The sequence below is a fragment of the Gadus chalcogrammus genome, chromosome 10, assembly GCF_026213295.1.
Source record: "Gadus chalcogrammus isolate NIFS_2021 chromosome 10, NIFS_Gcha_1.0, whole genome shotgun sequence".
NCBI lineage: Eukaryota > Metazoa > Chordata > Actinopteri > Gadiformes > Gadidae > Gadus > Gadus chalcogrammus.
This window is the reverse complement of record NC_079421.1, coordinates 22,589,346-22,612,104: the sequence shown is the minus strand read 5'-3', so window position 1 is coordinate 22,612,104 and position 22,759 is coordinate 22,589,346. Positions and strand designations below refer to the sequence as shown.

At 38.9% G+C, this 22,759-nt stretch overlaps 1 protein-coding gene across 2 annotated transcripts; it reads right to left on the bottom strand.

The window, feature by feature from the left end:
• Nucleotides 1-742: 742 nt before the first annotated feature.
• Nucleotides 743-9,544, bottom strand: LOC130390902 (cell adhesion molecule DSCAM-like). Of its 2 annotated transcripts, none has more exons than XM_056601083.1 (13): nucleotides 9,373-9,544; nucleotides 8,453-8,794; nucleotides 6,643-6,771; nucleotides 5,004-5,171; nucleotides 4,805-4,875; nucleotides 4,000-4,243; nucleotides 2,961-3,098; nucleotides 2,688-2,816; nucleotides 2,157-2,321; nucleotides 1,661-1,713; nucleotides 1,314-1,419; nucleotides 1,185-1,215; nucleotides 743-1,056 (listed from the first exon to the last, which is right to left on the bottom strand). In XM_056601083.1, exons 1-13 carry the CDS (start codon nucleotides 9,437-9,439, stop codon nucleotides 996-998), a joined length of 1,704 nt encoding a protein of 567 aa, XP_056457058.1. In that variant the 5' UTR covers nucleotides 9,440-9,544; the 3' UTR covers nucleotides 743-995. The 2 variants fall into 2 exon arrangements, with proteins under 2 accessions (XP_056457058.1, XP_056457059.1); XM_056601084.1 differs by having other exon boundaries at nucleotides 743-1,053.
• Between the last annotated feature and the right edge of the window lie 13,215 nt (nucleotides 9,545-22,759).

Genomic DNA, 22,759 nt, shown 5'->3' with positions numbered 1-22,759 from the left:
TGCTTCCGGCAGACACCGTCCTCGGGGGCTGGGATGCACGAGAGGAAGGCTGCTCGAGTGTCTCCCGTTATCACGGGGCTCCCTCGGTGACAGCTGCTGGGGAGCCGATCGGCGCTATCCCCTGCACTGCCACATTAATTAGGACAATTAAGAGATTTACAGGACAGATGGATAGAAATCCAGCTGGCTGCGGCGGCTGGCTCTTGAGGAATCATTACGACGGTGGAGCCTGAAGGAGCGGTCCGGAACATACGATGGGCCCCGGCTGATGAGGCTCCAGTGACCTCTTGTGGTTCTGTGGTGTAAATACCGGGCCGCGCACTTTGTACTGCGAAACTAGCAGTGCATGACGCCTATTGGGTAATGAATGTAGTTAATAATTAATTTGGTTAAACACAATTCCAAATAGTTAAAAATATTTAAACGTCAAGCTTGCTGTGAAAATGTGGTACATAATTATGAACATTGTTAAAAGATAATCATGTTACAAAAGGTCACAGTGAGCCAAAGGCTGACAATTATATGCATGCTGTGCTACTGTAGCCTTCATTGAAGTAGTAGCAGCCTTATAGATAATAATAATAATAATTATAATTATAATAAAAATAATAATAAAATATGGAGACCATAAGTATTAGTATAGTAAACATTTGATTCATTTTGGTGTTAATATTCTATACTTTTTTTGTATAAATATTTTTACCCTAGCATAGCAAAACAGATCGTTGTGGTGATTCTGAGCAGGAAAATGTTTGTTTATTTAGCAAAAACAACACAAAACATCAGTGGAAAACATTACAATGGAAAACAGATGATAGAAGCAATACCGCCAAGCAGTATAGTTCCTCAAGACAGCAAGATGGTTGCCAAGCAACACAGGCCAGCATACTTGCACTAATATATGAATTGTGGTCTCACGTCTGTGGTCAAAGCAGAGCATTTACAGCGGCTTCCAGCTAATCAGAATCAAGGACGGGATCGGGCCGAAGACATTCCTACAGCTCGGATAGAGGCTCAGAGTTGCTCAACCTCGACCTGTTCCCGGGGAAGGCTCTTCTGAGGACAGGAAGAACGTGTTACTCCAGGGAAGAATGTCTTTAGGCGAGAGTCACATTAAGTCTGTTACAAAAACAAGCTGCATTTCTTCTTTATATCTGCTATGAAATGTATCTTAAACGACTCACATGGCCAGGCTACCCTTCATGCTTTTTGATCCTATGGAAAAATGTGAGTTAAAGATTTTTTAACGAATGGAGTGGAATAAAAAACATGATCTCAAAGCGGTGCTGTCCACACTGCCGAGAGCTACTCACGTCGGATTCCCCACGCGACCAGGAGGGCGGCGACGAAGAGCACCACCAGCAGCACGGGCACCGCGACGGCCGCCACGGGGCTACCCTCAACGCCCTCCCCCAGCACCTGAAACACGTGGAGGATTGATCTAGTTATATCGGCGTATCCTCGCACAAGGATACATGCTAAGTAGTATGTGGTTTAAAATAATATGTGAACAAGACATTTCTCAAGAATTTAACGCGCCGTCCATGAATCAATCGACCAAATTGAAAATTATAGCTACAACTGCAGCTACAAATTCAGCCACTAGAGGCTGCCATAGGACACTTTACATAGTGCAGCTTTAAGCTGGTTTCAGACTCACCGCAGCTGTTGTGGTAAAAGGTAGGACGGTCGTTGGTGTGTCAGTCTGCGGACCTTCGGTAAGAAGGAAAAAAAATTGATGAAGCAGGAAGGAAGTCCACCCTCCTTCTCCATGTTGCAAAAGCAGCATTGCTGATGCAGAGTGCAATAAGAGTGCCAAAGTTGTGCCACAGGTCACATTGTTATGACATTCTGTTTGAAACGTTCTAAATTAAGGCCTGATTGCAACACATATATTAGACAACTCTTTGTTCAAAATGTATGTTCCTAATGCCTAGCTCTGACAACTGTTTCGCATGGCAAATTTGATATGAGTATATTGTTATCATATATATGTGTACATGATAACAATATGCACATATACAGAAGATGAATGTGCGTATATTGTCATCATCTTTGTGTACATATCAGGATATGAGTGTCCTCTGTGTGTATGTTGTTATCATTTGCAACCACGATATGCCGTGTTCATTGCAACAAGGGAATACCGAAGGCACCTTTCTCTGCGATGATGAAGGTGAGGACGTTGCTGGGAGGGCTGCTCCCCGCACTGCTCCGAGCGAACACACGGATGTGGTAGGTGGAGGGACGCATCTCTATGAGGGTGGCCTCCGACTGGTTGGGGCTGATGCCCCCGATTCTCTGGGTGGAGTCCCATGTTGCTGTGGGGCAGGGGACCACTGGGACATTAGTATGAAGTCTTCAGGCGTTCAGCAGCTGCTTTGGTCCAGTGTGACTTGGACAGTGAATGTGGAAATGTATTTATGTATGATTGTAAATGTAAGTACATTTTTTTGATCCACAAATCCACTAAAGGTATGCATTTAAGATGTATGTACGTGTTAGTATATTTATGTAGGTATATACATACACGTCTTCATATATAGTTATGTATGTATGTATGGTGGCGACACCGGGGATCGAACCCACAACCTTCCGTCTGGGGAGGCGAACCCCAAAGCCACTTCACGATTCTATAACGAAGACTACCGGACATAAGGAATCATCTGCGTCTTTTAGTTCCTTGCCTTTGTCCTCTTTGTACTCCAGGTCATAGCTGGAGACGGGGATGCCCCAGTTGAAGCCAGCCGTCCAGCGGAGAGACACCTGCTCGTCGTGGACCCCCAGCAGCTCCAACGTCGGGGGGCCTGGGGTCACTGAGAGGTCAACAGCACAGATGTTTAGGGGGGCCTGGGGTCACTGAGAGGTCAACAGCACAGATGTTTAGCACCCAGATCGGATTCACAAGCTAGCTTTTTTACTTGTCGATTATTGCCGTTGCTTATCTTCGTTCCGCGTACCTGGTGAGGAAGTTGTAGAGATTTCTCCGAAAGGTATCGTGATTTGTTCGAGCGTTGTAGGGTTTTGTTTGGAAGTTGCCGTGCTTTTTTCGAAAGTTGTGGCAGCAGTGGTGGGGCCCTGTGTGGTTGTTGCGAGGACTTTGGGAAAGAGTTAAGACACAACAAACCAAAGAAATGAATCAGACAAACACAATCTTTTATATCGATCTACACAGGGGTGTTTATAGGACTCAAGCTTTACATATAAAACCTATTGTAATAAGATTTACATTTACATTTGAATGGTTTATAACGTAGGCTACTCAGTGTTAAAAAGGGGGAAATTTGAGCACTCGCTCACCCTCTAGTTGTAATTAACAGGGGTAATTGTTCAATGGAAAGTGTAGTATACTATGCATGCAAATCAATTATTAAATAGCTTTGACTGTTATTCAGGGCTGATAAGTGTATTGACATTTTTAAATGCAAGGCAACTACTATTGGTTAGTTGAAAATAATAATCATCATTGACATTAAACATCTCTTCCAGTGTCCTGGCCAAGACAGCCAGTAGTAGCCGACAGTCACACATTACATAAGACGTAAGAAAAATAAACCAACTACAACAGTCCGCAGGGGGGAAGTGGGATATAAGTATTGCAAGATATTTGGGGAGGCTCAAGGAGGGGAGTAAAGTGTAGTCTTGTGGTCGACTCTATAGACATAATTCAGGATAGCCTACTTGACATGTTTTCGTTGTGTTATAGGGACGCTGTCTCTTTAAGATCACGTCACTTGTGTGTTGATATGCCGGTCGGCGCGATGGATGATTTGAACGTTTTTTATATGACAAAATTGCTTGTCGAGGTGAGTAATTGTCTCTTCCCTTAGTTTATCGCAATTTATATAGTATATAGACAGAACGTGTTACCCTACTAAAAAGGCTCTTAAGTCCCCCATATCACATATCATCAACATTACAAAGAGTACGCCGCTACTCAAACATGAATCAGCTTAAGGCCCTCTGATGTGCCCACGCTGGACAGGTGCCTCGTCGTACCTTCAGCCAGCGTCGAGCAGAGGGGTGCGGTGAAGGCAGGCCCGCGGCCCGCCATGGTCATGGCGTCGATAAGCACACTGTACTGGGTGGCGGGCCTCAGGTAGTTGAGCACCTTGCTCCCCGGGTCCGCGGTGGAGGACACGGTCTGGTGAAGCCACTTCCCGAGCCGTGTGGCCGAGATGTACTCCCGGTAGCTGATGACGTAGCCGCGCAGCACCCCGTTGCGGAGCTCCATTCTGGGCGGCTGCACCCCGTGCACAATCATACATGCTAAGTATACGGTTTCAGAAATTCAAACCGGCACTAAGTGCAACTCTTTGCTAAAGTGAACTACACATTTTCTCAAGAATTAATCGCACCCATCCACATTCAATCATCAAAATAGAAAATGATGGCTAACTGTACCGACATATTGCGATATCTTGTTTCTCTTTCTTCTGACTAATGTAGGTCCCTTTGGATGAAAGCATCTGCCAAAAGCCCTACATGTAAATATAAATAGCTACAACTGCAGCTACACCCTCAGCCACTAGGGGCTAGCATAGAGCACTTAACATAGTGCAGCTTTAAGCCGACCAACACAGTAGAGCCCCCCATTGTGGGACTCCACTCTGGAAGGCTGCCCGGCACGGGACACGACGCGAGGCATGCGTTATTCAGGGACGGGGAGTGGCTTTCTGTGTTTCATTAAGTGCCGCTATGCCCGTCCCAACATCAACGACTCAGAGTTCAGTCTGGAGAGCAAGGCCGGGCTAAGAGGTGGACTGAGATACGGAAATGGAGGATGGCTCTGATAAACGTTTACCTTCCAGGTGACTCTAAGGCTGCGGGGCGTCAGAGCCTCCACCTTGACGTCCAGCGGGGGGCCGTCGGGCACTGGAGGACGACAAGTCATGTGACCGTGAGTCATCCAATCATAAAGAACAGGAAACACCAACAAAGGTTGAAGTGTGCCTAATGAACAGCTAGACAGCAGCCCAGTGGGAGCGTCCGCATGGCCTCACCTGATTCTTTGGTGGACACCGTGACGACGTTGCTGGGCTCGCTCAGGCCTTCACTGTTGACAGCGAACATCCGAATGGTGTAGGCCTTGTTGGGACGCATGTCGATCAGCGTGACCTGAGTCAGCGAGGGGCTCACCCCCTCCGTGGTGAGGGCCTGCTCCCAGGGGGCTGGGCAACGAGTTCCACCAGGCCGTCAATAAACCACAGATCCATACTGCACCGCTTGCACAACTACTTCTTTAGCACGCACACGCAGACACGCACGCATGCAGGCACGCCAGCATGCACGTTCATGCACACACACACAAACATGCATGCACGCATGCAGGAATGGGAGTGCGCACATTCATGCACACACACACAGACACGCGAGCACGCACGTTCATGCACACACACGCATATGCTTTGGTAGTACGAGAATAACTGCCACAAGCATTAATAAAGCATTAAATGGTGGATTCCTCATTTATAAAGCATTGAGTGAATAAATACTCATTAGTAAGCAATAAATAATCAGTTATAAATGATTAATAAGATAATAAGGGTTAAGGGTAGGGAAAGGGTTGACAAAATCATTTACAAAGCGTACTAACTATTCAGACTGCACTAATAACACTTTATTAACACACAAGAAATGCTGCTGCGCATGATTAGGTAAAGTCGTTAGAGAGCATGATTAAAGCCTTTACTGTATGTGATCTGAAGTGAGGACCATAGGGGCTCGGTCAGTGTGTTTGATCATGTCTTTAGTGTGTGTGATCTGAAGTGAGGACCATAGGTCAGTGTGTGTACCGGTCATGCCTTTAGTGTGTGTGATCTGAAGTGAGGACCATAGGTCAGTGGGTGTACCGGTCATGTCTTTACTGTGTGTGATCTGAAGTGAGGACCACAGGGGCTCGGTCAGTGTGTGTACCGGTCATGTCGTTAGTGTGTGTGATCTGAAGTGAGGACCATAGGTCGGTGTGTGTACCGGTCATGTCTTTAGTGTGTGTGATCTGAAGTGAGGACCATAGGTCAGTGGGTGTACCGGTCATGTCTTTAGTGTGTGTGATCTGAAGTGAGGACCATAGGGGCTCGGTCAGCGTGTGTACCGGTCATGTCTTTAGTGTGTGTGATCTGAAGTGAAGACCATAGGGGCTCGGTCAGTGTGTGTACCGGTCATGTCTTTAGTGTGTGTGATCTGAAGTGAGGACCATAGGTCAGTGTTTGTACCGGTCATGTCTTTAGTGTGTGTGATCTGAAGTGAGGACCATAGGGGCTCGGTCAGTGTGTGTACCGGTCATGTCTTTAGTGTGTGTGATCTGAAGTGAGGACCATAGGTCAGTGTGTGTACCGGTCATGTCTTCAGTGTTTGTGATCTGAAGTGAGGACCATAGGGGCTCGGTCAGCGTGTGTACCGGTCATGTCTTTAGTGTGTGTGATCTGAAGTGAGGACCATAGGTCAGTGTGTGTACCGGTCATGTCTTCAGTGTTTGTGATCTGAAGTGAGGACCATAGGGGCTCGGTCAGTGTGTGTACCGGTCATGTCTTTAGTGTGTGTGATCTGAAGTGAGGACCATAGGTCAGTGTGTGTACCGGTCATGTCTTTAGTGTTTGTGATCTGAAGTGAGGACCATAGGGGCTCGGTCGGCGTGTGTACCGGTCATGTCTTTGTAGTCGATCCTGTAGCCGGTGATGGGCCGCCCCCCGTCCAGCCCCGGGCTCCATCGCACCCCGAGGGTCTTCTCCCCCACCGGCCCCAGCTCCAGGCGGACCGCGTGGGGGGGGGCTGTGGGCAGAGGCGTGGAGGCGGTCATTGGAACAAGGATTGTCAACAATCTTCAATGACGGCAAAAGTAACTAATAAACAAAGGAACCGTCATTGAAAGCTCCCTGGAGCTCGGTAAAAACTAAATGGAAATAAATAATGCATATTTTTATTTTTCATTTTAAAGGGAACACCTCTTATTTTGGAGTTCAAGGGGATACTGTGACACTGAAATAACAAAAAAAAAAGTGTTTTCATATTTTGTCAACCAAAGTAAAAGTTACATCCTAATTACAAATGTAATACCGTTTTTCTCAGTCGCTTTGGTACATTTCTCAGATCAGAATTGAAATTTGCAAAACAGTAAGTGCATTTCTCAAAACTATTCGTACAAATAGCAAAACACCATGGATTCCATGCAAAAGCCAGTCTCTTGCTCAAAATCCTTTGTTTGTTTCTCAAAAGTAAATATCGGTGTCAATGAACATGTCAGTGCCATCACAATGACAAGTCCTTGTGTCATTGTGTACGGATAAGACAGTCAAATTGCTTAGTCATGTTGTCAATATAACAGTGTACTCTGGAGGGATGTTCTGATGTAAACTATGGCTAAAGTTTTGAAGACAATTATTGTAAATTGTAATTTACACCTTAGTGTATGTGGGAGATTGATTGCAAGAGTCTGGACAAGATTCACATTTACGCTGTGACTGTTTGTACTGTAATTTGTTGACAGACCATGTCATTGCTAGAAATGTGAACATAGGAAAATCTCCTTAGGGTAAACTGTACATGCTTTGCTGTATGAATTACAGTGCAGTCTTCCTACACCTCCTGACGTTCCTGTCTGTTGGGCCACAGATTCTCATTCTCACACAGCCTCACTCCTCTTCCACTTCTTCTCTCAGGCTGTTGACCCTGTCCAATTCCTTGTCCTTCCATTGTCAGACAATGTAACATTGTGCTGTGCTCCAGCTTTTATATACTTGCCAGTTCATGGTTCAGGAGATGCACATTTGAGCTATTTCAGTAAACTGGTTGATCTTTGGTTGATCTAACACTTCACACATTTCCCTTCTTTAGAGAAAGTCAAGATTCAACTGGTAGCAATTTACCAATTCAGGACAGATTTAGAAAAAAAAGTCTAAAGGAAATGTATAGAAATATGCTTGACATATTATGACAACTTGTTCAACCATTTTGCATGTAAAGACTTATGCAATGAACTAATGCCTAAATGTTGTGGGGGTGAGACTATTCAATAGAGACCCATTACAATTCATTTTGATCAACATGACATAAGCAATTGATAATGTAGGAAAGAGCAGAGAATTGTACATAATCATTTGCCTGACTGTAACAAAGCATCTGCAACTTGTTCAAAGAAATGAGAAACTGCTTTTTTGATGTGCACAAGTGACACAATGATGTGACGATCGAACAGGTCGTTTTGAGAATTTCAATTCTGATCTGAGAAATGCACCAAAGCGACTGAGAAAAACTGTAAATGCAACCGACTATTGTTTATTAGTTATTTTATATATATAAGTATATATCAAACTTTACACACTGTGTTATCTTAATTTTAGGGATCTAATAGGTATTTTGTATTCCCAGAATAATTGTAATCGGTGGGAGAGGGACCAAAAATGGTTACTTTGATAGTGAAGGTCGCGGACCCCCACACATCATTCCCCCTCACCCGCCACAACGCTCAGCGTGGTCTCGTGGATTTGATCGTTGAACCAGCCGGGGATGTCCACGCGGCAGCCGTACACGCCCGCGTCGCTCTCCTGCACCTGCACGAGGGTGAGGGAGACGTCCCCCGGCCCACGGAACCAGGGGAGCCGGTAGCGCTCGCTCAGTCTGCTGACCACTTCGCTCCCGTCCGTCCGGAGCACCTCATCGCTGCAGCCGCTGGTGGGGATGGGCCCGCGGCCCCAGCACACCCCCAGCGCGCCGTACTGCACCGCGTCGTAGGAGCAGGGCAGCGTCACGTCCTCGCCCACCCGGGCCACCACTGTGCCCTGTCCGCGGACGCCTCCTGAACAGATTCACGGTTCAGGGCAGTTCGATGGGAAATAAAATGAGGTGTGGCAGTTGCAGAGATTTAGCGGCTTTTTTAAGTGGAGCAGAATATTTTTTACTTTGAAATATTTTGCAACAAAAGTGCCATAATGCAGGTTTAAGGTTTAAGAGATTATTTATATTTTTATAAATGACAAAAAAAGAAAACATACGATATATGATCATACATATTTCACACAATAAATACATCATGATCAGACATTGCAGGCAGAGTTATATATTTTTGATTAATTTTCGGTATTTTAAATGCTTTCATTTGACTAATTAGGAATGCTTCTGTACTACAATATTTTGTAAATATACTTTTTTGCATTATTTACTTTAACAATGGTCTCTTTACATAACTAATCTCCATTTTCTTATTTGCATCTTTATTTATTTATATTGATGTATTTATAATAATATCAAAGGATAATTATCAAAAATAAATGTGATCGTATTATTCCCTGCTCCATAATGACATCCATCATTGAAGATGGTTCAATTAAATAATGAAAACCATGATATTGATTTTGAACGATGAATAGGTCTTACCAAGCAGAAGACAGAAGAGCACCAGGCCTCCAAAGGTCAAACACCTGCTGCTGGCCAGCTCACCCATTATCAATCTCTCCTCCTCAGCTCAATCTCAGTAGCCTACCAGCAAAGCCCCTAAAAACTTTTCATTCATCTGCAGAAGTTCAACGCTACTAAATCCAAAACCACAGTGTTGTCGAGGCTTTGAAACCTTTCCAAGTCTCATGACTCAATATAAAAATGTGCTTACACCAACAACTTCTGTTTTCTGAAGCGGAATATAGAACAGGACCACTTCCACGTTGCGGTTTTGGTTCCTCGTCTTAAAGACCGAGAGGGGGTCACCCTCTGTTTATTCTAGAGCCACAGAGGATGATACACATACAGTATACAACGTAACAGAACTACATAGAGAGCAATATGTTGCATTCCTCACAGTCAGTGTGCCAACACAAATATAGCATGCCTCATTCAGGATTTGATTAATGTGAGACTTATTCATTGATTGGTTTATCGGCTCGCAACACTTCAGAGGGGGGAGAGAGCCGACAGGTCAAAGGTCAAGTTGCAGGACAACTGACAAGTAAGTAAAAGAGGAAGAAAGCTTTCAGTCCACACCTAAGGTCGCGTTTACACACTCTGTTAGTGCATGATACAAGAGAGCAGACTCAATAAATAAGCCCAAATCTAAATAAATACATGGTCTACGGAGGCTGCCCCCCCCCTGCTGTGTAGTCTACGGGGTCTCCTGTGTGAACAGCAGGGGCTGTGGACTGGTGTTTGGTCCCTTCCTAGGAGCTTCCTCTTCCGTTCCCACAGTGACCAGCGCCCTCCAGAGCTCCCCATCAACATGCTTTCCTCATTCTACTTGTATCATGATTTGTATATCTTGAGTATCTGTGGTTCTTCTTCCTCTTTTTAGTGCATTTTCCATGCCACGTTTACGTCGCTAGTGGAGCGGTTTAGGACCCTATTTACCTGGGGTGGGATCGAAGCCACACTGCTGCTAGTTCGATCTCCGGCTCCTCCTAGTTGCGTGTCGAGGTGTCCCTGAGCGAGGCACCACTGTTACCCCCGATGTTTTATTCGATACATTTTGACAGTGTTACCCCTTATGGGTTTTTCATGACAACAGATAAAAAAACGACAGTGTTACCCTTTACGTTTCATTTGATAAAAACGACAGTGTTACCCCTTATGTTTTTTAGTCATGACTACCAATAAAAAAACAACAGTGTTACCCCTCATGTTTTTTTTCATGACGACCAATAAAAAACAACAGTGTTACCCCTTATGATTTTAGTCATGACTACCAATAAAAAAAACAACAGTGTTACCCCTTATGTTTTTTTTCATGACGAACAATAAAAAACAACAGTGTTACCCCTTATGGTTTTTTTCATGACGACCAAAGAAAAACAACAGTGTCACCCCTCTTGCTTCATTTGATAAAAACGACAGTATTACCCCCTATGTTTTAATTGATAAATATTGACAGTGTTACCCCTTATGTTTTTTTTCATGGCGACCAATAAAAAACAACAGTGTTACCCCTTATGTTTTTTTTTATGACGACCACCTATGTTTTATTCGATACATTTCGATAGTGTTACCCCTTATGGGTTTTTCATAACAACAGATAAAAAACGACAGTGTTACCCTTTACGTTTCATTTGATAAAAACGACAGTGTTACCCCCTATGTTTTAATTGATAAATATCGACAGTGTTACCCCTTATGTTTTTTTTCATGACGACCAATAAAAAACGACAGTGTTACCCCTTATGTTTTTTTTCATGACGACCAATAAAAAACAACAATGTTACCCCCTATGTTTTTTTCATGACAACCGATAAAAAACGACAGTGTTACCCCTTATGGGTTTTTCATGACAACAGCTAAAAAACGACAGTGTTACCCTTTACGTTTCATTTGATAAAAACGAAAGTGTTACCCCTTATGTTTTTTCCCATGATGACCGATGAAAAACAACAGTGATACACCTTATATTTTATTTGACAAGGACAATTTCTTTTTTTTTTTTTAATCTTTTTTTTCATGACGAGCGAAAAAATAGGACAGTATTATCCCTTATGTTTTTTTTCATGACGACCAATAAAAAACGACAGTGTTACCCCCCATGTTTTTTTTCATGACGACAAATAAAAAACTACAGTGTTACACCTTATGTTTTTTTTCATGACGACCAAAGATAAACAACAGTGTTACCCCTTATGTTTTTTTCATGACGACCAAAGAAAAACAACAGTGTTACACCTTATGTTTTTTTTCATGACGACCAATAAAATACAACAGTGTTACCCCCTATGTTCTTTTTTCATAACGACCAAAGAAAGACTACAGTGTCACCCCTCTTGTTTCATTTGATAAAAACGACAGTGTTAACCCCTATGTTTTAATTGATAAATATCGACAGTGTTACCCATTATGTTTTTTTTCATGATGACCAATAAAAAACGACAGTGTTACCCCTTATGTTTTTGTTCATGACGACCAATAAAAAACGACAGTGTTACCCCTTATGTTTTTTTTCATGACGACAAATAAAAAACGACAGTGTTACACCTTATGTTTTTTTTCATGACAACCAAAGAAAAACAACAGTGTTACCCCTTATGTTTTTTTTCATGACGACCAATAAAAATCTTCAGTGTTACCCCTTATGTTTTTTTTCATGACGACCAATAAAAAACGACAGTGTTACCCCCTATGTTTTTTTTCATGACGACAAATAAAAAACTACAGTGTTACATCTTATGTTTTTTTTCATGACGACCAAAGATAAACAACAGCATTACCCCTTATGTTTTTTTTCACGACGACCAATAAAAAACAACAATGTTACCCCTCATTAATTTTTTTCATGACGACCAAAGATAAACAACAGTGTTACGCCTTATGTTTTTTTTCATGACGACCAAAGAAAAACAACAGTGTTACCCCTTATGTTTTTTTTCATGACGACCAATAAATATCGACAGTGTTACCCCTTATGTTTTTTTTCATGACGACCAATAAAAAACGACAGTGTTACCCCTTATGTTTATTTTCATGACGACAAATAAAAAACTACAGTGTTACACCTTATGTTTTTTTTCATGACGACCAAAGATAAACAACAGTGTTACCCCTTATGTTTTTTTTCATGACAACCAAAGAAAAACAACAGTGTTACCCCGTATGTTTTTTTTCATGACGACCAATAAAAAACAACAGTGTTACCCCTTATGTTTTTTTTCATGACGACCAATAAAAAACAACAGTGTTACCCCTTATGTTTATTTCATGACGACCAAAGAAAAACAACAGTGTTACCCCTTATGTTTTTTTCATGACGACCAATAAAAAATGACAGTGTTACCCCTTATGTTTTTTTCATGACGACCAATAAAAAACAACAGTGTTACCCCTTATGTTTTTTTTCACGACTACCAATAAAAAACAACAATGTTACCCCTCATTATTTTTTTCATGACGACCAATAAAAAACAACAGTGTTACCCCTTATGTTTTTTTTCAAGACGACCAATAAAAAACGACAGTGTTACCCCTTAGGTTTTTTTCATGACGACCAAAGAAAAACAACAGTGTTACCCCTTATGTTTTTTTCATGACGACCAATAAAAAATGACAGTGTTACCCCTTATGTTTTTTTCATGACGACCAATAAAAAACAACAGTGTTACCCCTTATGTTTTTTTTCACGACTACCAATAAAAAACAACAATGTTACCCCTCATTATTTTTTTCATGACGACCAATAAAAAACAACAGTGTTACCCCTTATGTTTTTTTTCATGACGACCAATAAAAATCGACAGTGTTACCCCTTATGTTTTTTTTCAAGACGACCAATAAAAAACGACAGTGTTACGCCTTATGTTTTTTTTCATGACGACAAATAAAAAACTACAGTGTTACCGTGGATTTTTGCGAGATCCGAACCTGAGCTGTTTAGAGTGTTAACCTCCGAGCTTATCAATGCATCATCAAGACACCGAAAAAAAACATCACAATGGTTATACTTGACTTTATAATTCGCATTAAATAGAAATATGAGTCTTCCATCAGTGGGCATCAACCGGACTTGAACCCCGGTCTCCAGGGGGTTAGGCAGAGTGCACTCCACTGCACCATTGAGGCAATGACATTACACAACAATCTATCATGAATAAAGAGGATATACATGACATTAAAATGTGTGTATTTCTATTATTTCCCTTACGTTTTTTTTCATGACGACCAATTAAAAACGACAGTGTTACCCCTTATGTTTTTTTTCATGACGACAAATAAAAAACTACAGTGTTACCGTGGATTTTTGCGAGATCCGAACCTGAGCTGTTTAGAGTGCTAACCTCCGAGCTTATCAATACACCATCAAGACACCGAAAAAAAACATCACAATGGTTATACTTGACTTTATAATTCGCATTAAATAGAAAAATGATTCTTCCATCAGTGGGCATCAACCAGACTTGAACCCCGGTCTCCAGGGGGTTAGGCAGAGTGCACTCCACTGCACCATTGAGGCGATGATATTACTCAACAATCGATCATGAATAAAGAGGATATACATGACATTAAAATGTATGTATTTCTATTATTTCCCTTATGTTTTTTTTCATGACGACCAAAGATAAACAACAGTGTTACCCCTTATGTGTTTTTCATGACGACCAAAGAAAAATAACAGTGTTACCCCTTATGTTTTTTTTCATGACGACCAATAAAAATCGACAGTGTTACCCCTTATGTTTTTTTCATGACGACCAATAAAAAATGACAGTGTTACCCCTTATGTTTTTTTCATGACGACCAATAAAAAACAACAGTGTTACCCCTTATGTTTTTTTTCACGACTACCAATAAAAAACAACAATGTTACCCCTCATTATTTTTTTCATGACGACCAATAAAAAACAACAGTGTTACCCCTTATGTTTTTTTTCATAACGACCAATAAAAAACAACAGTGTTACCCCTTATTGTTTTTTTCATGACGACCAATAAAAAACGACAGTGTTACCCCTTATGTTTTTTTTCATGACGACCAAAGAAAAACGACAGTGTTACCCCTTATGTTTTTTTTCATGACGACCAATAAAAATCGACAGTGTTGCCCCCTATGTTTTTTTCATGACGACAAATAAAAAACTAAAGTGTTACCGTGGATTTTTGCAGGGATCCGAACCTGAGCTGTTTAGAGTGTTAACCTCCGAGCTGATCAATGCACCATCAAGACACCGAAAAAAATCATCACAATGGTTAAACTTGACTTTATAATTCGCATTAAATAGAAACATGAGTCTTCCATCAGTGGACATCAACCGGACTTGAACCCCGGTCTCCAGGGGGTTAGGCAGAGTGCACTCCACTGCACCACTGAGGCGATGAGGATACACAAAAATCTATCATGAATAAAGAGGATATACATGACAATAAAATGTGTGCATTTCAATTATTTCCCTTATGTTTTTTACTCATGACAACCAATAAAAAACGACAGTGTTACCCCTTATGTTTCTTTTCATAACGACCAATAAAAAACAACTGTGTTACCCCTTATGTTTTTTTCATGATGACCAATAAAAAACAACAATGTTACCCCTTATGTTTTTTTTCATGACGACAAATAAAAAACGACAGTGTTACACCATATGTTTTTTTTCATGACGACCAAAGATAAACAACAGTGTTACCCCTTATGTTTTTTTTCATGACGACCAAAGAAAAACAATACCCCTTATGTTTTTTTTTCATGACGACCAAAGAAAAACAACAGTGTTACCCCTTATGTTTTTTTTCATGACGACCAATAAAAAACAACAGTGTTACCCCTTATGTTTTTTTTCATGACGACCAATAAAAAAACAACAGTGTTACCCCTTATGTTTTTTTTCATGACGACCAATAAAAAACAACAGTGCTACCCCTTATTGTTTTTTTCATGACGACCAATAAAAAACAACAGTGTTATCCATTATGTTTTTTTTCATGACGACCAATAAAAAACAACAGTGTTACCCCTTATGCTTTTTTTTCATGACGACCAAAGAAAAACAACAGTGTTACCCGTTAGGTTTTTTTTCATGACAACCAATAAAAAACAACAGTGTTACCCCTTATGTTTTTTTTCATGACGACCAATAAAAATCAACAGTGTAACCCCTTATGCTTTTTTTCATGACGACCAAAGAAAAACAACAGTGTTACCCCTTATGTTTTTTTTCATGACGACCAAAGAAAAGCAACAGTTTTACCCCTTATGTTTTTTTTCATGACGACCAATAAAAAACAACAGTGTTACCCCTTATGGTTTTTTTCATGACGACCAATAAAAAAACAACAGTGTTACCCCTTATGTTTTTTTTCATGACGACCAATAAAGAACAACAGTGTTACCCCTTATGGTTTTTTTCATGACGACCAATAAAAAAACAACAGTGTTATACCTTATGTTTTTTTTCATGACGACCAATAAAAAACAACAGTGTTACCCCTTATGTTTTTTTGTCATGACGACCAATAAAAAACGACTGTGTTACCCCTTGTGGTTTTTTTCATGACGACCAAAGAAAAAACGACACTGTCACCCCTCATGTTTCATTTGATAAAAACGACAGTGTTACCCCCTATGTTTTAATGGATAAATATCGACAGTGTTACCCCTTATGTTTTTTTTCATGACGACCAATAAAAAAAGACTGTGTTACCCCTTGTGGTTTTTTTCATGACGACCAAAGAAAAACAACAGTGTTACCCCCTATGTTTTTGTTCATGACGACCAATAAAAAACAACAGTGTTACCCCTTATTTTATTTTTTCATGAAGACCAATAAAAAACAACAGTGTTACCCCTTATTTTTTTTTTTCATGACGACCAATAAAAAACAACAATGTTACCCCTTATGTTTTTTTTTCATGACGACCAAAGAAAAACAACAGTGTTACCCCTTATGTTTTTTTTCATGACGACCAATAAAAAACAACAGTGTTACACCTTATGTTTTTTTTCATGACGACCAATAAATAAACAACAGTGTTACCCCTTATGTTTTTTTTCATGACGACCAATAAAAAACAACAGTGCTACCCCTTATTGTTTTTTTCATGACGACCAATAAAAAACAACAGTGTTATCCATTATGTTTTTTTTCATGACGACCAATAAAAAACAACAGTGTTACCCCTTATGTTTTTTTTCATGACGACCAAAGAAAAACAACAGTGTTACCCCTTATGTTTTTTTTCATGACGACCAAAGAAAAACAACAGTGTTACCCCTTATGTTTTTTTTCATGACAACCAATAAAAATCAACAGTGTAACCCCTTATGTTTTTTTTCATGACGACCAAAGAAAAACAACAGTGTTACCCCCTATGTTTTTTTTCATGACGACCAAAGAAAAGCAACAGTTTTACCGCTTATGTTTTTTTTCATGACGACTAATAAAACTGAACAGTGTTACTGGGGATTTTTGCTTTTTTGCAGGGATCCGAACCTGAGCTGTTTAGAGTGTTAACCTCCGAGCTAATCAATGCACCATCAAGACATCGAAAAAAATCATCAAATCATATCAATTTTTTCCCTTATGTTTTTTTTCATGAAGACCAATAAAAAACGACAGCGTTACCCCGTATATTTTATTTGACAAAGACAACAGTGTTACCCTTTATGTTTTTTTTCATGACGACCAATAAAAAACAACAGTGTTACCCCTTATGGTTTTTTTCATGACGACCAATAAAAAAATAACAGTGTTACCCCGTATGTTTTTTTTCATGACGACCAATAAAGAACAACAGTGCTACCCCTTATTGTTTTTTTCATGACGACCAACTAAAAACAACAGTGTTATCCCTTATGTTTTTTTTCATGACGACCAATAAAAAACAACAGTGTTACCCCTTATGTTTTTTTTCATGACGACCAATAAAAATCGACTGTGTTACCCCTTGTGGTTTTTTTCATGACGACCAAAGAAAAAACGACAGTGTCACCCCTCATGTTTCATTTGATAAAAACGACAGTGTTACCCCCTATGTTTTAATGGATAAATATCGACAGTGTTACCCCTTATGTTTTTTTTCATGACGACCAATAAAAAACGACTGTGTTACCCCTTGTGGTTTTTTTCATGACGACCAAAGAAAAACAACAGTGTTACCCCCTATGTTTTTGTTCATGACGACCAATAAAAAACAACAGTGTTACCCCTTATTTATTTTTTTCATGAAGACCAATAAAAAACAACAGTGTTACCCCTTATTAATTTTTTTCATGACGACCAATAAAAAACAGTGTTACCCCTTATGTTTTTTTTTCATGACGACCAAAGAAAAACAACAGTGTTACCCCTTATGTTTTTTTTTCATGACGACCAATAAAAAACAACAGTGTTACCCCTTATGTTTTTTTTCATGACGACCAATAAAAAAACAACAGTGTTACCCCTTATGTTTTTTTTCATGACGACCAATAAAAAACAACAGTGCTACCCCTTATTGTTTTTTTCATGACGACCAATAAAAAACAACAGTGTTATCCATTATGTTTTTTTTCATGACGACCAATAAAAAACAACAGTGTTACCCCTTATGTTTTTTTTCATGACGACCAAAGAAAAACAACAGTGTTACCCCTTATGTTTTTTTTCATGACAACCAATAAAAAACAACAGTGTTACCCCTTATGTTTTTTTTCATGACGACCAATAAAAATCAACAGTGTAACCCCTTATGTTTTTTTTCATGACGACCAAAGAAAAACAACAGTGTTACCCCTTATGTTTTTTTTCATGACGACCAAAGAAAAGCAACAGTTTTACCCCTTATGTTTTTTTTCATGACGACCAATAAAAAACGACTGTGTTACCCCTTGTGGTTTTTTTCATGACGACCAAAGAAAAAACGACAGTGTCACCCCTCATGTTTCATTTGATAAAAACGACAGTGTTACCCCCTATGTTTTAATGGATAAATATCGACAGTGTAACCCCTTATGTTTTTTTTCATGACGACCAATAAAAAACGACTGTGTTACCCCTTGTGGTTTTTTTCATGACGACCAAAGAAAAACAACAGTGTTACCCCCTATGTTTTTGTTCATGACGACCAATAAAAAACAACAGTGTTGCCCCTTATTTATTTTTTTCATGACGACCAATAAAAAACAACAGTGTTACCCCTTATGTTTTTTTTCATGACGACCAATAAAAATCAACAGTGTAACCCCTTATGTTTTTTTTCATGACGGCCAAAGAAAAACTACAGTGTTACCCTTTATGTTTTTTTTCATGACAACCAATAAAAAACAACAGTGTTACCCCTTATGTTTTTTTTCATGACGACCAATAAAAATCAACAGTGTAACCCCTTATGTTTTTTTTCATGACGACCAAAGAAAAACAACAGTGTTACCCCTTATGTTTTTTTTCATGACGACCAAAGAAAAGCAACAGTTTTACCCCTTATGTTTTTTTTCATGACGACCAATAAAAAACGACAGTGTTACCCCTTATTTATTTTTTTCATGAAGACCAATAAAAAACAACAGTGTTACCCCTTATTAATTTTTTTCATGACGACCAATAAAAAACAACAGTGTTACCCCTTATGTTTTTTTTTCATGACGACCAAAGAAAAACAACAGTGTTACCCCTTATGTTTTTTTTCATGACGACCAATAAAAAACAACAGTGTTACCCCTTATGTTTTTTTTCATGACGACCAATAAAAAAACAACAGTGTTACCCCTTATTTATTTTTTTCATGAAGACCAATAAAAAACAACAGTGTTACCCCTTATTAATTTTTTTCATGACGACCAATAAAAAACAACAGTGTTACCCCTTATGTTTTTTTTTCATGACGACCAAAGAAAAACAACAGTGTTACCCCTTATGTTTTTTTTCATGACGACCAATAAAAAACAACAGTGTTACCCCTTATGTTTTTTTTCATGACGACCAATAAAAAAACAACAGTGTTACCCCTTATGTTTTTTTTCTTGACGACCAATAAAAAACAACAGTGCTACCCCTTATTGTTTTTTTCATGACGACCAATAAAAAACAACAGTGTTATCCATTATGTTTTTTTTCATGACGACCAATAAAAAACAACAGTGTTACCCCCTATGTTTTTTTTCATGACGACCAAAGAAAAACAACAGTGTTACCCCTTATGTTTTTTTATGACAACCAATAAAAAACAACAGTGTTACCCCTTATGTTTTTTTTCATGACGACCAATAAAAATCAACAGTGTAACCCCTTATGTTTTTTTTCATGACGACCAAAGAAAAAAAACAGTGTTACCCCTTATGTTTTTTTTCATGACGACCAAAGAAAAGCAACAGTTTTACCCCTTATGTTTTTTTTCATGACGACCAATAAAAAACGACTGTGTTACCCCTTGTGTTTTTTTTCATGACGACCAAAGAAAAAACGACAGTGTCACCCCTCATGTTTCATTTGATAAAAACGACAGTGTTACCCCCTATGTTTTAATGGATAAATATCGACAGTGTTACCCCTTATGTTTTTTTTCATGACGACCAATAAAAAACGACTGTGTTACCCCTTGTGGTTTTTTTCATGACGACCAAAGAAAAACAACAGTGTTACCCCCTATGTTTTTGTTCATGACGACCAATAAAAAACAACAGTGTTACCCCTTATTTATTTTTTTCATGACGACCAATAAAAAACAACAGTGTTACCCCTTATGTTTTTTTTCATGACGACCAATAAAAATCAACAGTGTAACCCCTTATGTTTTTTTCATGACGACCAAAGAAAAACTACAGTGTTACCCCTTATGTTTTTTTTCATGACAACCAATAAAAAACAACAGTGTTACCCCTTATGTTTTTTTTCATGACGACCAATAAAAATCAACAGTGTAACCCCTTATGTTTTTTTTCATGACGACCAAAGAAAAACAACAGTGTTACCCCTTATGTTTTTTTTCATGACGACCAAAGAAAAGCAACAGTTTTACCCCTTATGTTTTTTTTCATGACGACCAATAAAAAACGACTGTGTTACCCCTTGTGGTTTTTTTCATGACGACCAAAGAAAAAACGACAGTGTCACCCCTCATGTTTCATTTGATAAAAACGACAGTGTTACCCCGTATATTTTATTTGACAAAGACAACAGTGTTACCCTTTATGTTTTTTTTCATGACGACCAATAAAAAACAACAGTGTTACCCCTTATGGTTTTTTTCATGACGACCAATAAAAAAACAACAGTGTTACCCCTTATGTTTTTTTTCATGACGACCAATAAAGAACAACAGTGCTACCCCTTATTGTTTTTTTCATGACGACCAACTAAAAACAACAGTGTTATCCCTTATGTTTTTTTTCATGACGACCAATAAAAAACAACAGTGTTACCCCTTATGTTTTTTTTCATGACGACCAATAAAAAACGACTGTGTTACCCCTTGTGGTTTTTTTCATGACGACCAAAGAAAAAACGACAGTGTCACCCCTCATGTTTCATTTGATAAAAACGACAGTGTTACCCCCTATGTTTTAATGGATAAATATCGACAGTGTTACCCCTTATGTTTTTTTTCATGACGACCAATAAAAAACGACTGTGTTACCCCTTGTGGTTTTTTTCATGACGACCAAAGAAAAACAACAGTGTTACCCCCTATGTTTTTGTTCATGACGACCAATAAAAAACAACAGTGTTACCCCTTATTTATTTTTTTCATGAAGACCAATAAAAAACAACAGTGTTACCCCTTATTAATTTTTTTCATGACGACCAATAAAAAACAGTGTTACCCCTTATGTTTTTTTTTCATGACGACCAAAGAAAAACAACAGTGTTACCCCTTATGTTTTTTTTCATGACGACCAATAAAAAACAACAGTGTTACCCCTTATGTTTTTTTTCATGACGACCAAAAAAAAACAACAGTGTTACCCCTTATGTTTTTTTTCATGACGACCAATAAAAAACAACAGTGCTACCCCTTATTGTTTTTTTCATGACGACCAATAAAAAACAACAGTGTTATCCATTATGTTTTTTTTCATGACGACCAATAAAAAACAACAGTGTTACCCCTTATGTTTTTATTCATGACGACCAAAGAAAAACAACAGTGTTACCCCTTATGTTTTTTTTCATGACAACCAATAAAAAACAACAGTGTTACCCCTTATGTTTTTTTTCATGACGACCAATAAAAATCAACAGTGTAACCCCTTATTTTTTTTTTCATGACGACCAAAGAAAAACAACAGTGTTACCCCTTATGTTTTTTTTCATGACGACCAAAGAAAAGCAACAGTTTTACCCCTTATGTTTTTTTTCATGACGACCAATAAAAAACGACTGTGTTACCCCTTGTGGTTTTTTTCATGACGACCAAAGAAAAAACGACAGTGTCACCCCTCATGTTTCATTTGATAAAAACGACAGTGTTACCCCGTATATTTTATTTGACAAAGACAACAGTGTTACCCTTTATGTTTTTTTTCATGACGACCAATAAAAAACAACAGTGTTACCCCTTATGGTTTTTTTCATGACGACCAATAAAAAAACAACAGTGTTACCCCTTATGTTTTTTTTCATGACGACCAATAAAGAACAACAGTGCTACCCCTTATTGTTTTTTTCATGACGACCAACTAAAAACAACAGTGTTATCCCTTATGTTTTTTTTCATGACGACCAATAAAAAACAACAGTGTTACCCCTTATGTTTTTTTTCATGACGACCAATAAAAAACGACTGTGTTACCCCTTGTGGTTTTTTTCATGACGACCAAAGAAAAAACGACAGTGTCACCCCTCATGTTTCATTTGATAAAAACGACAGTGTTACCCCCTATGTTTTAATGGATAAATATCGACAGTGTTACCCCTTATGTTTTTTTTCATGACGACCAATAAAAAACGACTGTGTTACCCCTTGTGGTTTTTTTCATGACGACCAAAGAAAAACAACAGTGTTACCCCCTATGTTTTTGTTCATGACGACCAATAAAAAACAACAGTGTTACCCCTTATTTATTTTTTTCATGAAGACCAATAAAAAACAACAGTGTTACCCCTTATTAATTTTTTTCATGACGACCAATAAAAAACAGTGTTACCCCTTATGTTTTTTTTTCATGACGACCAAAGAAAAACAACAGTGTTACCCCTTATGTTTTTTTTCATGACGACCAATAAAAAACAACAGTGTTACCCCTTATGTTTTTTTTCATGACGACCAAAAAAAAACAACAGTGTTACCCCTTATGTTTTTTTTCATGACGACCAATAAAAAACAACAGTGCTACCCCTTATTGTTTTTTTCATGACGACCAATAAAAAACAACAGTGTTATCCATTATGTTTTT